This window comes from Oncorhynchus nerka, linkage group LG2 (assembly GCF_034236695.1).
Source record: "Oncorhynchus nerka isolate Pitt River linkage group LG2, Oner_Uvic_2.0, whole genome shotgun sequence".
NCBI classification, from domain to species: Eukaryota; Metazoa; Chordata; class Actinopteri; order Salmoniformes; family Salmonidae; genus Oncorhynchus; species Oncorhynchus nerka.
In genome coordinates, this window is record NC_088397.1 from 79,981,376 (window position 1) to 79,998,181 (window position 16,806).

Genomic DNA, 16,806 nt, shown 5'->3' on the forward strand with positions numbered 1-16,806 from the left:
AAGCCATTTTGCCACAACTTTGGAAGTCCTGACTGATGTCTGGAGATGTTGTTTCAATATATCCACCACATTTTCCTTCCTCGTGATGCCATCTATTTAGTGAAGTGCACCAGTGCCTCCTGCAGCAAAGCACCCCCACAACATGATGCTGCTGCCACCCCCGTGCTTCAAATTTGGGATGGTGTTCTTCGGCTTGCAAGCGTCCCCCTTTTTCCTCCAAACATAATGATTGTCATTAAGGCTAAACAGTTCTATTTTTGTTTCATCAGAGCAGAGGACATACATTTTTTTTTTTTTAAGTACGATCTTTGGCCCCATGTGCAGTTGCAGACCGTAGATTGGCTTTTTCAATGGCGGTTTTGGAGCAGTGGCTTCTTCCTTGCTGAGTGGCCTTTCAGGTTGTCGATGTAGGACTCGTTTTACTGTGGATATAAATACTTTTGTACCCGTTTTCCTCCAGCATCTTCACAAGGTCCTTTGCTGTTGTTCTGGAATTGATTTCCACTTTTCGCACCAAAGTACATTCATCTCTAGGAGACAGAATGCGTCTCCTTCCTAAGCGGTATGACGGCTGCGTGGTTCCATGGTGTTTATGCTTGCGTACTATTGTTCGTACAGATGAACGTTTGGAAATTGCTCCCAAGGATCAACCAGACATGTGGATGTCTAAAAACAAAATTCTGAGGTCTTGGCTGATTTATTTTCATTTTCCCAAGATGTCAAGCAAAGAGGCACGGAGTTTGAAGGTAGGCCTTGAAATACATCCACAATTGACATAATTGACTCAAATTATGTCAATTAGCTTACCAGAAGCTTCTAAAGCCATGACATCATTTTCTGGAATTTTCCAAGCTGTTTTAAAAAGGCACAGTAAACTTCTGACCCACTGGAATTGTGATACAGTGAATTATAAGTGAAATAATCGGTCTGTAAACAATTGTTGTAAAAATGACTTGTGTCATGCACAAAGTAGATGTCCAAGAATGTCCTAACCGACTTACGAAACTATAGTTTGTTAAGAAATTTGGGGAGTGGTTGAAAACCGAGTTAATGACTCCAACCTAAGTATGTACATTTCCGACTTCAACTGTACATACATACAACTCAAGTGAGAAACGTACTCCAATACGCAAGCAGCCCATCATGTTCAAAGCATGCATACACTTTGCCCTTTCCAAGCACACACACCATGAGTGCACTTTCAATGCCTGGTTGTGCATTGCGGTCATTACAAAACCATGGATTGGAATCAGGCCTTACATGATAATGAGCAAGCACTCACACCTTTCCCTTCTTAACAAGGCATTCAAGCATGAAGCCAAACCAAGGCATTAAGGTAGACTACCTTCGTCTGAGCAGAATAGGCTTTTGGCGGGGATGACTGGCCTTCGTCTTTCCTCCCCGTTGGCGTGGTGTCTCTTCCTGGGCCTTTGGCCGTCCTCAACCTGTACCTCTGGGGGCTGATGCCATCGCATGTGATGCTGTGCCCCTCCCTACACCGCTCCTTCTCTCTGTCCTTCCCTTTGTGCTTCTTTGACTTCTTGCTACTGCTGGGCGAGGGAGGGGGGATAATGGTAGAGGAAGAGGATGATGAAGAGGAGATGGTGAGGGCTGGGTGGCTGGAGCTGGCCGGTGGCAGCATGCCGGAGCCATAGCGGTCGGCGGTCCTGCCTGGGGGGCTGGCTATCGGTGAGGAGGGGTCCAGGCAGGTTGAGCTCTGGTCAAGGGGCAGGTCCTGGGTGCCACGGCCCTCAGGCGTGCTGGGCGAGCTGGAGTTGGAGCCCAGGCCAGGGTGATGAGACATACGACGGCGGTGAGAAACAGGCAGCTGGGAGGGGTGGGGGAGGTGGTTGAGGGGCGGGCCAGCCGTGGTGGGCCTGGCTGGGAGAGACGAGCGTTTGGTGGTGGCAGTGGTGGTGGGAGCGGCGCTGTGGTGGCTGTTGTCACCCTTCGTGGCGCTGCGGCGCACTCTAGAGGACGAGGTGGGGGTGGTGGGTGGCCCTTGGCTGGTGACATGGGAAATGCGGGGCTTCTTGGGCATCAAGGGGTCAGTGAAGTGACTCGGCAACTCGGGCTGGCACTTCTGAAAGACACAAACAATTCAAAACACAAAATATCTCTACTGTGAATGAGTGATAATTTTTGATCTTAGTAAACAATTATTTGCATAGGTTTGAGATAAAAATGTCTCTTTACTGGAGAGACCTGATCATCAGGTTTGGCTCATCTTACACGCTTGTTTGTGCAAGTAATACTGAAGGTGTGTGTGTGTGTCTAACAGAGTGTAGAGTTGAGGCGTTACCTGTGCGGAACCCGGGAACCCATTTTTAGGAGGACCGCTGGAGGAAAGCGGCTCAGTGGGAAGGCCCAGTTTCCTGAGAGAGGGAGGACCAACTGTGAGCCACTGCTACATAGTCACCACGAGGTTCTGCTTGCAAGAAATGCAGGGGCCTGTTCAGGAGGGTGAAATGTATTGTGACCTACCGTGCCAGAATCCCATTGACCTGAACGCGGTCGTCCTCAGAGTAGCCCAGCCAGTCCCTCTGCACCTCACGGTACACAAAGTCCTTCAGAGTGTACGAGTTATCTTTGGGGTTCAGGTTGGCCACCTGTGAACAAATATACCCATAAACAAGATTTCCATTTGAAAAAAAGTGCTCTCCAATCATTTGGGAGCATTAAAAGCAACTCAAATACAACCCCTGGTATTACTTTCTATTTTTTTTAAGAGTTACTTTTCTTCCGTTAATGAAATGCCCTACTTGCATCTCAACCTGGGTATGAAATCACTGCATTTCAAATCCAGCATCTCTGTATTCAATCACAACATTAGGCAAATCCCCAAACAAGTAGGAGTATTGTGTTTTCTGTATACCAAGCATGGGTAGTCAGCTTAACCACAGTTGCTGTTGCCAAGTAAACCAGTCTGAGTAGTTCAGTACGTCATCTGCAATAGCTAGTATAAGTGTGTCTGTGTGCTTGATTCTTGCTGTGTGATCTGTGCGTGCTTGGTTCTTGCTATGTGTGTTTGTGTGTGTGTGCGTCTAATAAGACTAATGGCTTTCATGTATGGCTGCTTGGTTCTTGCCGTGTTCAGTAATTGTGAATGAAGGTCATTGTACTACAGGGAATTGGTCTCCTAGACTGATTTGCATTCGGTGTTTAATGCCTAAGAAGGGTGAGGAGTCCTAAGGGTAAACAGGAACATTTCATTTCATTACAGTCCCAACGGTGTGATTTGTTTGATCGTAGCTAGCTACATAGCTAGCTACATAGCCGTCTTTGTTTCAAAGATAATTGTGTAGTCTAGAGCGATTTTCTAGGTTAGCTAGCCAGCTATTGTCGTTCTCCTAACGCAACGTAACGTAACCAACACTGCTAGCTAGCCAGCTAGCCCCCGAAAAGCAGCATTGTAGAAACTTCACACTCAACGGAACGACTTGATTAGGGTAGTGTCAACAACGCAGCTAGCCTACCTCAGCAGTACTGTATCATTTTAATCATTTTAGTCAATTAGATTCTTGCTACGTAAGCTTAACTTTCTGAACATTCGAGACGTGTAGTCCACTTGTCATTCTAATCTCCTCTGCATTAGCGTAGCCTCTTCTCTAGCCTGTCAACTATGTGTCTGTCTATCCCTGTTCTCTCCTCTCTACACAGACCATACAAACGCTCCACACCGCATGGCCGCGGCCACCCTAATCTGGTGGTCCCAGCGCGCACGACCCACGTGGAGTTCCAGGTCTCCGGTAGCCTCTGGAACTGCCGATCTGCGGCCAACAAGGCAGAGTTCATCTCAGCCTATGCCTCCCTCCAGTCCCTCGACTTCTTGGCTCTAACGGAAACATGGATCACCACAGACAACACCGCTACTCCTACTGCTCTCTCTTCGTCCGCCCACGTGCTCTCGCACACCCCGAGAGCTTCTGGTCAGCGGGGTGGTGGCACCGGGATCCTCATCTCTCCCAAGTGGTCATTCTCTCTTTCTCCCCTTACCCATCTGTCTATCGCCTCCTTTGAATTCCATGCTGTCACAGTTACCAGCCCTTTCAAGCTTAACATCCTTATCATTTATCGCCCTCCAGGTTCCTCGGAGAGTTCATCAATGAGCTTGATGCCTTGATAAGCTCCTTTCCTGAGGACGGCTCACCTCTCACAGTTCTGGGCGACTTTAACCTCCCCACGTCTACCTTTGACTCATTCCTCTCTGCCTCCTTCTTTCCACTCCTCTCCTCTTTTGACCTCACCCTCTCACCTTCCCCCTACTCACAAGGCAGGCAATACGCTCGACCTCATCTTTACTAGATGCTGTTCCTCCACTAACCTCATTGCAACTCCCCTCCAAGTCTCCGACCACTACCTTGTATCCTTTTCCCTCTCGCTCTCATCCAACACTTCCCACACTGCCCCTACTCGGATGGTATCGCGCCGTCCCAACCTTCGCTCTCTCTCCCCCGCTACTCTCTCCTCTTCCATCCTATCATCTCTTCCCTCTGCTCAAACCTTCTCCAACCTATCTCCTGATTCTGCCTCCTCAACCCTCCTCTCCTCCCTTTCTGCATCCTTTGACTCTCTATGTCCCCTATCCTCCAGGCCGGCTCGGTCCTCCCCTCCCGCTCCGTGGCTCGACGACTCATTGCGAGCTCACAGAACAGGGCTCCGGGCAGCCGAGCGGAAATGGAGGAAAACTCGCCTCCCTGGGACCTGGCATCCTTTCACTCCCTCCTCTCTACATTTTCCTCCTCTGTCTCTGCTGCTAAAGCCACTTTCTACCACTCTAAATTCCAAGCATCTGCCTCTAACCCTAGGAAGCTCTTTGCCACCTTCTCCTCCCTCTTGAATCCTCCTCCCCCTCGCCCCCCTCCTCCCTCTCTGCAGATGACTTCGTCAACCATTTTGAAAAGAAGGTCGACGACATCCGATCCTCGTTTGCTAAGTCAAACGACACCGCTGGTTCTGCTCACACTGCCCTACCCTGTGCTCTGACCTCTTTCTCCCCTCTCTCTCCAGATGACATCTCGCGTCTTGTGACGGCCGGCCGCCCAACAACCTGCCCGCTTGACCCTATCCCCTCCTCTCTTCTCCAGACCATCTCCGGTGACCTTCTCCCTTACCTCACCTCGCTCATCAACTCATCCCTGACCGCTGGCTACGTCCCTCCCGTCTTCAAGAGAGCGAGAGTTGCACCCCTTCTGAAAAAACCTACACTCGATCCCTCCGATGTCAACAACTACAGACCAGTATCCCTTCTTTCTTTTCTCTCCAAAACTCTTGAACGTGCCGTCCTTGGCCAGCTCTCCCGCTATCTCTCTCAGAATGACCTTCTTGATCCAAATCAGTCAGGTTTCAAGACTAGTCATTCAACTGAGACTGCTCTTCTCTGTATCACGGAGGCGCTCCGCACTGCTAAAGCTAACTCTCTCTCCTCTGCTCTCATCCTTCTAGACCTATCGGCTGCCTTCGATACTGTGAACCATCAGATCCTCCTCTCCACCCTCTCCGAGTTGGGCATCTCCGGCGCGGCCCACTTGGATTGCATCCTACCTGACAGGTCGCTCCTACCAGGTGGCGTGGCGAGAATCCGTCTCCTCACCACGTGCTCTCACCACTGGTGTCCCCCAGGGCTCTGTTCTTGGCCCTCTCCTATTCTCGCTATACACCAAGTCACTTGGCCCTGTCATAACCTCACATGGTCTCTCCTATCATTGCTATGCAGACGACACACAATTAATCTTCTCCTTTCCCCCTTCTGACGACCAGGTGGCGAATCGCATCTCTGCATGTCTGGCAGACATATCAGTGTGGATGACGGATCATCACCTCAAGCTGAACCTCGGCAAGACGGAGCTGCTCTTCCTCCCGGGGAAGGACTGCCCGTTCCATGATCTCGCCATCACGGGTGACAACTCCATTGTGTCCTCGTCCCAGAGCGCTAAGAACCTTGGCGTGATCCTGGACAACACCCTGTCGTTCTCAAATAACATCAAGGCGGTGGCCCGTTCCTGTAGGTTCATGCTCTACAACATCCGCAGAGTACGACCCTGCCTCACACAGGAAGCGGCGCAGGTCCTAATCCAGGCACTTGTCATCTCCCGTCTGGATTACTGCAACTCGCTGTTGGCTGGGCTCCCTGCCTGTGCCATTAAACCCCTACAACTCATCCAGAACGCCGCAGCCCGTCTGGTGTTCAACCTTCCCAAGTTCTCTCACGTCACCCCGCTCCTCCGCTCTCTCCACTGGCTTCCAGTTGAAGCTCGCATCCGCTACAAGACCATGGTGCTTGCCTACGGAGCTGTGAGGGGAACGGCACCTCAGTACCTCCAGGCTCTGATCAGGCCCTACACCCAAACAAGGGCACTGCGTTCATCCACCTCTGGCCTGCTCGCCTCCCTACCACTGAGGAAGTACAGTTCCCGCTCAGCCCAGTCAAAACTGTTCGCTGCTCTGGCCCCCCAATGGTGGAACAAACTCCCTCACGACGCCAGGACAGCGGAGTCAATCACCACCTTCCGGAGACACCTGAAACCCCACCTCTTTAAGGAATACCTAGGATAGGATAAAGTAATCCTTCTCACCCCCTTAAAAGACCTAGATGCACTATTGTAAAGTGGCTGTTCCACTGGATGTCATAAGGTGAAAGCACCAATTTGTAAGTCGCTCTGGATAAGATCGTCTGCTAAATGACTTAAATGTAAATGTAATGATTTGTCTTCTCATACACAGTGCTGCCAGTTACTCATACTTTACATAAATAGTTAGGAGCCCCTCCCCCCCACACTTTTATATGAAACCAATAAAATAAAGTACTAACCTCCCCCCTCTTACTTGTTTTAGGGTTCTACCCCCTCTTGTTGCAGGATGCTAGCCATTATGGTTGCAGAGTTGTAACCAAACATATTGCAGGCTGCTAGTCTTACTTATTGCAGAGGTACTACTAGCCTCAAAGGATCTGCATGGTCAATCTGGCGTCTGCAGTGGCGTACAGCATTTACTGCGATACGGCCTCTGCAGAAGGCAGGGCATTCATACTTGCGCTTCGCAGAGCAGTTGCGAAGGAAGTGAGTTTGTGTTTATACCGGACCTCGTACCCCCACCTACCGTTAACCAATCATGTCAATGCGGAGCAAGCCCTTCCACATTGTTACAAAATTTGGAAGGCGCACAGCAGTGCGGAGCTCAATTTTGGCCTCTGCATGCCTCTGGAGGTGCTGCAATTACATCACACCCTCTATACGGAGCATCCAACTACATTTTCGGACCAAGCCTAAATTGGCTTCTAGCCTCACGCGTTGCAAGGCGCTAGCCTAAGCCTTACTTGTTGCAGGGTACTCCCAAGAGAGCTGCGGTCCTTCTGACTGACCCCGTCCCGCTGCATCCTGGCCAGTAGCTCCAGCTTCTTGTAGGAGCGCAACGCCAGCAAGTGGACAAGGCGGTCGCGGTATGGGCGCTGGGAAACCAGGTTGTTGGCAAGGCACTTGCGGATGGTCTTGGCTGGGTTGATGGGGGTGGAGCGTTTGCGCTCCGCGACTGGTTCAGAGCCTGACGGCGCTGGCTTGCGGATCTGGACTTTCTTACCTGAGGTTAGAGAGGGGCGAAGGAGGTGACGCTGAGAAAAATGGCACACAATCTGCCCAAAACCAATATCCATTGAGACCATGGCATTATGGAACCTAAGAACTCCACAGTCCATTTATTTGATCATTTGTTTCTCTGATACTTAAAATGTTGTATTGCTTACCTTAATTGAGTTTACAGAAGAAACGGCACTCCTCACTAACTAGCAGCTTAGTCACTAACAAAGGTTTTTATTATTAATATGACATCATAATAATGTTATTGAACACTGACTGAAAGAGGAGTACGAAAGCCAGCAGGCACTTGGAACACTAGAGCAGGGATAAATCAATTATCAGCAGGCAGATTTTTTCTTAAGCGGATGGTTGGTCAAATTGAAAGTCCAAACAGAAACACAATTTTAGAGTGGCCATTAATGTTTCCAGCACAAAGTACACCTGTGTAATGATCATGCTGTTTAATCAGCTTCTTGATATGCTACACCTGCTACACCTACATCAAGTGGATTATCTTGAAGGAGAAATGCTCACTAACAAGGATAAACAAATTTGTGAAGAACATTTTAGGGAAATAACCTTTGTATGTATGGAACATTTCTGGGATCTTTAATCTTAGCTCATGAAACCAACACTTTACATGTTGTGTTTATATTTTCCTGAAGTAAAAAAACACCAGGGAATCATCTCGTGATTTTAATTTTGGAAATCTGTTCAAGTATTCCCATGCATAATAGTGAGATACATGATCTTATGCAAATGTAAGCAATATTTGAAATAGTTTGTCATATTCCTATATATTTTTAAATGCTCAGTTATTTTTTGTTCTGCGAAATAAAACCACCTGCGGGCCAAATTCAGCCCGGGTGCTGCCAGTTGGGGAACCCTGCCCTAAAGAGTCAAAGTTGCTACTCTGTGTGTTCGGATCTGGACTGAATTTGAACTGATTGTACGTTACTAGTACAAGATACATCATAGAAGCCTGATTTGGAGAAACTGAGTTCCCAATGTAAAAGTCAATGTCATTAAGAGGATCCAGAGAATCTGGCCCCCAGCTCATGTTGTCTGATTAGTCAGGATGCCTTGACATTTCTCCATAATGCTCTCCAGTGATTATGAAATTCAAAGGCACTCTACAAGATTAAAGGTTAGAGAGAAACGTGTACCCTCGTCTGCCGCCTCCTCCGGGCAAATGCTGATAGAGATCTCGCAGTCTATGTGCACAAACCACACATCAATTTTTGCTGTCTCAAGGCCTGGTGAGAGACTGAAGTAGGTGAGTTGCTTGCATCAGTTGCTAATCAGCTTTGCTTTCAGCACTGGCCAGCCTAGTGACTTTACATGGGAGATACAGTGCCTTGCGAAAGTATTCGGCCCCCTTGAACTTTGCGACCTTTTGCCACATTTCAGGCTTCAAACATAAAGATATAAAACTGTATTGTTTTGTGAAGAATCAACAACAAGTGGGACACAATCATGAAGTGGAACGACATTTATTGGATATTTCAAACTTTTTTAACAAATCAAAAACTGAAAAATTGGGCGTGCAAAATTATTCAGCCCCCTTAAGTTAATACTTTGTAGCGCCACCTTTTGCTGCGATTACAGCTGTAAGTCGCTTGGGGTATGTCTATCAGTTTTGCACATCGAGAGACTGAAATTTTTTCCCATTCCTCCTTGCAAAACAGCTCGAGCTCAGTGAGGTTGGATGGAGAGCATTTGTGAACAGCAGTTTTCAGTTCTTTCCACAGATTCTCGATTGGATTCAGGTCTGGACTTTGACTTGGCCATTCTAACACCTGGATATGTTTATTTTTGAACCATTCCATTGTAGATTTTGCTTTATGTTTTGGATTATAGTCTTGTTGGAAGACAAATCTCCGTCCCAGTCTCAGGTCTTTTGCAGACTCCATCAGGTTTTCTTCCAGAATGGTCCTGCATTTGGATCCATCCATCTTCCCATCAATTTTAACCATCTTCCCTGTCCCTGCTGAAGAAAAGCAGGCCCAAACCATGATGCTGCCACCACCATGTTTGACAGTGGGGATGGTGTGTTCAGGGTGATGAGCTGTGTTGCTTTTACGCCAAACATAACGTTTTGCATTGTTGCCAAAAAGTTCAATTTTGGTTTCATCTGACCAGAACACCTTCTTCCACATGTTTGGTGTGTCTCCCAGGTGGCTTGTGGCAAACTTTAAACGACACTTTTTATGGATATCTTTAAGAAATGGCTTTCTTCTTGCCACTCTTCCATAAAGGCCAGATTTGTGCAATATACGACTGATTGTTGTCCTATGGACAGAGTCTCCCACCTCAGCTGTAGATCTCTGCAGTTCATCCAGAGTGATCATGGGCCTCTTGGCTGCATCTCTGATCAGTCTTCTCCTTGTATGAGCTGAAAGTTTAGAGGGACGGCCAGGTCTTGGTAGATTTGCAGTGGTCTGATACTCCTTCCATTTCAATATTATCGCTTGCACAGTGCTCCTTGGGATGTTTAAAGCTTGGGAAATCTTTTTGTATCCAAATCCGGCTTTAAAGTTCTTCACAACAGTATCTCGGACCTGCCTGGTGTGTTCCTTGTTCTTCATGATGCTCTCTGCACTTTTAACGGACCTCTGAGACTATCACAGTGCAGGTGCATTTATACGGAGACTTGATTACACACAGGTGGATTGTATTTATCATCATTAGTCATTTAGGTCAACATTGGATCATTCAGAGATCCTCACTGAACTTCTGGAGAGAGTTTGCTGCACTGAAAGTAAAGGGGCTGAATAATTTTGCACGCCCAATTTTTCAGTTTTTGATTTGTTAAAAAAGTTTGAAATATCCAATAAATGTCGTTCCACTTCATGATTGTGTCCCACTTGTTGATTCTTCACAAAAAAATACAGTTTTATATCTTTATGTTTGAAGCCTGAAATGTGGCAAAAGGTCGCAAAGTTCAAGGGGGCCGAATACTTTCGCAAGGCACTGTAATAAAAACACAGCAGCTCTGTTGGCTTGCTATCAGAATTACAGTTTCTGCCATGACATGCATTAAATTCAATTTGATGGGTCACATACACATATTTAGCAGATGTTATTGCGGGTGTAGCGAAAGCTTTTGTTCCTAGCTCCAACAGTGCAGTAGTATCTAACCATTCACAACAATGTGACCAATAACATTTGATGCATGTCATTCAAACCAACAGACCTGCCGTGTAGCAGTGCTGTGTGTTTATGATTTCACTTTGGTGTACTAAACTCTGAATAGCATCAAGTAAATGAGTCTCCCATTTAAGACAAACATTGCATAAGGTCCCAGGCCAACATACATAACGGACAAAGCCTAAACAAATTAAATAAATGAAGGCTAGGGCTAATTTTGCACATGTTAATAGGAGTGCTTCTACTGAGCCAGCTGTTACATGCCCAAACTCCACCCCTTTCCTCTGCTCCCCTCTCAGTTTCCATCTGGGACACAATATGCAAATTAATCCCCACGGGCAGAAACTAAACCGAAAGGTTGGTTTAACTGACTTTTCAAGTTTGAGAGTACAGAGAGCAAAGATTTCATGGATTCTTGCAGTTAAAGATGCACTATCCAGCCATTCCCTGGTTGCTAAAATTCTAATAGTTTGCCTAATATTAAGTTTGTGAATAAACAAGGTAGTGTAGAGAATCATTGTACCATCTAAACTGCTGTGAAATACATTTTCCATAAGCAAAAATATTGTACTTTCAGCTGTTTGAAGCTGGTGTACAACACCAAAAGTGAAAGATGAAAACAAAACTTGAGAATGGGAAGCATATAAATAGCATACATAGAACATATCTACCACTTCTTAGACTTGCTTTCATTGAGAATGACATTTCAAAAAACACATCTACAAATTTGTTCAGGTCACCTAATAACTTACATATTGCAGCATTAAATATAGTTCCAGAGAAGTCCTAGAGGCAAAGACGCAAATCTGCTTACTGTTGAGAAAACATGCAATGCCATGTTAAATAAACAATACCAATTCATGTAGATAACTGGAACTATATTTCTATTAGAAACTGGACAAGCCCTGAACATCTTACCCTTTATGAACATTGCTATACGATTGTCTAAACTAACGCCTATTCAGACAAACTGGTAGACGCGGTGTTTTGCGCAATCATGTGACATAGCACGATTTTATCCTGTATTTTAGGCCTTATCCCGTAATGAGAATTACACCCCAAATTAAAACAATTGTCTGATGATGGTGCTGGACCATCTGGCATAATGAAAAGGGAACAGTGATGAAAAATCTTTCAATAAACGTTTCAAATCTAGGCATGTCACATAATTGCGCAAAACACAAGGCACTAAAATTATAATCACATACAAAGAAGCCTATGGGGCACACTGCCTTTTAGAGTAACATAACGGGTGACAAATGGGCCATTTGGGTGACATCAAATCTGTTGTTACATGGCACCTGAAGAAAAACTTTGCCAGTGAAACTCAGTTTATGGCCCTCTGCTGTGGGAGAACTCTGTCCACTCCCAGGTCAGTGGAGGTTGATTTTGCATGGCCAGTTACAGCAACAGTGAGCTGTTACGAGGGGAAGGAGATTGAGAGAATGTGCAGCGTATCTCCACCGGCAAAACGGGACGAGAGAGCCAAATCAGATTAGCCCGAGATTTACTTTCCCTTTTACACGTGGCCAACCTTAATCCAGTCGTAGTGTATTAGAAATAGAAAGGCGTAGTGTATTAGAAATAGAAAGGCAAGACAATTGGTTTGGCTTTAGGCCAGTGTTGTCATTAAATAAGAACTATTTGCAGAGTGCGACTAACCCAGATATGGCTGTGGTGGCATACAGTGTCAATACTCATAAGTGAGTGTTTCCCCTATATTCATTTAGGAGTGGTGACCAAACACTGCTGAATTGTTGCCACCGCTGCAAAAAATACGTAATTATATCTGCAGAGACGCGCTTTTAAATGGATAGTCATTCAATGATAGGAAGTCTATGGGAACAGCTAGCATGTCAGTGCACTAACACTAGCTTTCAAAATGAGTCCTTTTTGGCTAACCACAGCAGTCAACAAGCTAATCAGCTACCTAGATAGCTTTCTAGCACATTTACTAACTTGTTTGTTAACAATTAACAAGCTAGTTACCTACCAAACGTTCTTGTCAAACTGTCAGAGTAGTTAGCAAGCAACAAGATATTCCAAAGGTCTAAAAAGCACTTACATCTGATTAATATGCATTCAGACAAGTCACATGGCCAGGAATCAGATTTGTATCTGATTTCAAACCACCTACGAATGTAGTTTGAAATGGGTCTTGAAATATCTGATTCCATGTGCTTTTTGGCTGTTTAGACTGCAAGGAAAAAATAATAATAATTGAATCGGATATGCAAAAAATTGAGTGGAGTCACTTCAAATTGCCAATGTGAACAAGCCTTAATGGGCTGGACCCAAAGGGTTTAGTCAGGCGCAAACAAAGGAAATGTGGGCTTAAATGGATGGAACTTGCCTTTGAAATGGCCTCCATGCTTGAGGACTTTGGTTCCATCCTCCTTAGCCAGCGTCATAAGCTCCCGAGTCACCTGGTAGGAGTCGTTGGTGGCACACAACGTGACTTTGTCTTGAACCACCCCCAAGGACACCAGGTGCGGGGTCCCCGAACTGGAGAGGTTTCAGTCCCACAGCACAGGGTTTCTCAACATGGACCATCTCAAATCAACCAATTACTCACTAACAAGGCTCAATGACATAAAATTCTGACACCAGAGTGACAATTATTTCAGTTAACTAACCAGCTTACAACAATTTACACTAGGTCTTCAGTAGCGAGCATTGCCACATGCTTGGTTTCATTCCAGAGGGTGCTTACCTGGACACATATTGTTGGATGCACTCAAAGCTTCCCTGAGGGTTGTCCTTGCCCACGTTGGACAGGTAGAAGTCAAAGTTCTGAGATCCATCTGGAGAGTCAGTCCTTGGGATCTTAATACGCTGTGAGGTTCACATCCAAAGGAGATTAATACAAATATTCATCAACCACAGAAAACAAGGAGCGTCTCTCTCTTCCCTATATGCATGAAACTGCCAGGAGTGACGTATTGCACAGAGGTACTCGATCATTTTGAAGGGAAATGGGATTTAATTTTCCTCTACTGCTATAGTGCACAGAAGAAGAGATTTGCTCATATTTGAACGTGACAGAGTCAGTCATGCCAAATAGCGAACCATCTGTAAAAAACACTCAACTGGGTCTAATTTCTGAAGGTCTCTTAACATTAACCCTTTACAGTGATGTTCAGTGTGTTGCATCTGTCAATATAGACTGATCTGAGCGGTGGGATCTGAGACTAATTAGAACATGAGCTTGCATGACACAAGCAGATCTTAGAGGTCTGAGTTGCTAGGTGTGTGTGTGTGTTCCCTCTGCTCTGGGCCCAGCTGCAGACTGCCAGAGAAGTATTTACAGATATTGAGACATTGGAGAGTTCAACTATTCATAGTGTACAGCCCAGGTAGTCAGGGGTTAACCAGATGCTTTCAGAAGGGTGGAAAGAGTTAGGCCCCAAGCCTCTAAATACAACTCGTATATTTCACTGAAAACACAAAACATTGGGTTTACACCAGCTAGGGTAGGAATTGTATTTAATGTGTATACCACCAGCGCTCAAATGATAGGTTTGCTTAAATCTTCAATAATGGCTGCATTAAACATGCAGTTTACCCCCCACAGGGTTGACCCATAACTAATACTGTAGTTCTCAAGTCAAAATGAAGATCTGACATGTGAACATACTTACCCCTTGGAGTCCCTTGAATTGCATTGTTGGCCACGAGGACGTTACATTCTGAAAAAGAAAGGAAAGGATTAGACTCTACAATCACATTTTCAATATAAGCATTAATTGTAAGTTGTTCCATCATAACAATAATGTGAATGCCACTCAGCTACAACTGGACTATCACAAATGTGGTTGAGAAAAATACAGAGCCGTTTCTCATTAAGTGACAAAAGCAGGCCATTCTGTCAACCAGTCACAGCTCATATGCTATTGGTAAGCATATATTGTGTTTCATCTGGCAAATCAACTAGCAAAGAAGCAAGCTAGTAAAAGCATGTTTATAGTTTCATGAATTTGCAACAAGCAAAATGTACAGTAAGAGTAGGAATATGAAGCTCCCTCTTATATTGAAAGCGATGTAAATAATAGGCATCTCAGACAAAATGGTCACATATTAACATTACCTCAGAATTAGCGAGTATTCAGACCTTGACTTTCTCCACATTTTGTGTTAGGTTACAGCCTTATTCTAAAATTGATTACATTTCCCGCCCCCCTCCTCATCAACCTACACACAATACCCCATAACGACAAAACAAAAAACAGGATGAGACATTTTTGCTAGTATATAAAATAAAAAACAGAAATTACATAAGTATTCAGACCATTTACTCAGTACAAGCTTGGCACACCTGTATTTGGGGAGTTCGTCCCATTCTTCTCTGCAGATCCTCTCAAGCTGTCAGGTTGGATGGGGAGCATTGCTACACAGCTATTTTCAGGTCTCTCCAGAGATGTTCGGGCGGGTTCAGGTCCGGGCGCTGGCTGGGCCACTCAAGACTTGTCCCAAAGCCACTCCTGTTTTGTCTTGGCTGTGTGCTTAGGATCGTTGTCCTGTTGGAAGGTGAACCTTCACCAGTGGGAGGTCCTGAGCAGGTTATCAAGGATCTCTGTACTTTGCGCCGTTTAGCTTTCCCTCAATCCTGACTAGTCTCCCAGTCGCTGAAAAGCATCCCCAAAGCATGATGTTGCCACCACCATGCTTCACCGTAGAGAAGTTGCCAGGTTTCCTCCAGAAGTGACGCTTGGCATTCAGGCCAAAGAGTTCAATCTTGGTTTCATCAGACCAAATAATCTTGTTTCTCATGGTCTGAAAGTCTTGGGAAGAGTAATGGTGGTTCCAAACTTCTTCCATTTAAGATTGATGGACTCCAATCAAGTTGTAGAAACATCTCAAGGGTGACCAATGGAAACAGGATACTTAAGTAATACATTAGCAAAGATTTACATAAACCGGTTTGAAGATTTCTGTTTATTTCATCCATTTGAGAATAAGGCTGTAACGTAACAAAATGTGGAAAAAGTCAACGGGTCTGAATACTTTCCAAAGGCACTGTATGTCTGATCATAATAAAATGAATCACATGTAGTCAGATTACGTCAACAGGTCACGTATAATGGTAGCTACATGAGTAATCATTTGCACGGCAGAATAGGTTCTTCCCTGGCTGTTTTGAAACTTCAGGAACTTCCCTTCGGCAAATTTCCCTTTACCGTGTACACTAAAAATAATAAGTGCACGTAAACTTGCTCGCGGTGTCACAATACACATACCAAGTTTACCATCACGATGTTAATTAATTAATTAAATTTCACCTTTATTTAATCAGGTAGGTCAGTTGAGAACAAGTTCTCATTTTACAATTGCGACCTGGCCAATATAAAGAAAAACATTGAGACACAAACAGAGTTACACATGGAATAAACAAACATAGTCAATAACACAATAGAAAAATCTATATACAGTGTGTGCAAATGAAGGGAGGTAAGGCAATAAATAGACCATAGTTGCGAAATAATTACAATTTAGCATTTAAACACTGGAGTGATAGATGAGAAGATGAATGTACAAGTAGAGATACTGGGGTGCAAAGGAGAAGAAAAAAAAACAATACGAAGATGAGGTAGTTGGGTGGGCTATTTACAGATGGGCTATGTACAGGTGCAATGATCTGTAAGCTGCTCTGACAGCCGATGCTTAAAGCTAGTGAGGGAGATAAGTCTCCAGCTTTAGTGATTTTTGCAGTTCTTTCCAGCCATTGGCAGCAGAGAACTGGAAGGCAGCCAAAGGAGTTGTTGGCTTTGATGGTGATCAGTGAAATATACCTGCTGGAGCGCGTGCCATGGTGGGTGCTGCTATGGTGACCAGTGAGCTGAGATAAGGCGGGGCTTTACCTAGCAAAGACTTACAGACGACCTGGAGCCAGTGGGTTTGGAGACTAATATGAAGCGAGGGCCAGCCAATGGTAGCACACAGGTCGCCGTGGTGGGTAGTATATGGGGCTTTGGTGACAAAACGGATGGCACTGTGATAGTAAATTGGATGTAATCCGAGTAGAGTGTTGCGGTCTATTTTGTAAATGACATCGCCGAAGTCAAGGATTGGCAGGATAGTCAGTTTT

At 45.3% G+C, this 16,806-nt stretch overlaps 1 protein-coding gene across 1 annotated transcript in view; it reads right to left on the reverse strand.

Annotated features, from left to right (window-relative positions):
- ell2 (elongation factor for RNA polymerase II 2) overlaps positions 1–16,806 on the reverse strand; it is a 41,322-nt gene that overhangs the window by 19,809 nt on the left and 4,707 nt on the right. Inside the window, 8 exon segments of the mRNA XM_029683601.2 lie at positions 1,346–1,462; positions 1,465–2,083; positions 2,303–2,375; positions 2,485–2,609; positions 7,316–7,575; positions 13,075–13,226; positions 13,435–13,556; positions 14,363–14,410. Coding sequence (XP_029539461.2) covers positions 1,346–1,462; positions 1,465–2,083; positions 2,303–2,375; positions 2,485–2,609; positions 7,316–7,575; positions 13,075–13,226; positions 13,435–13,556; positions 14,363–14,410 — 1,516 coding nt within the window.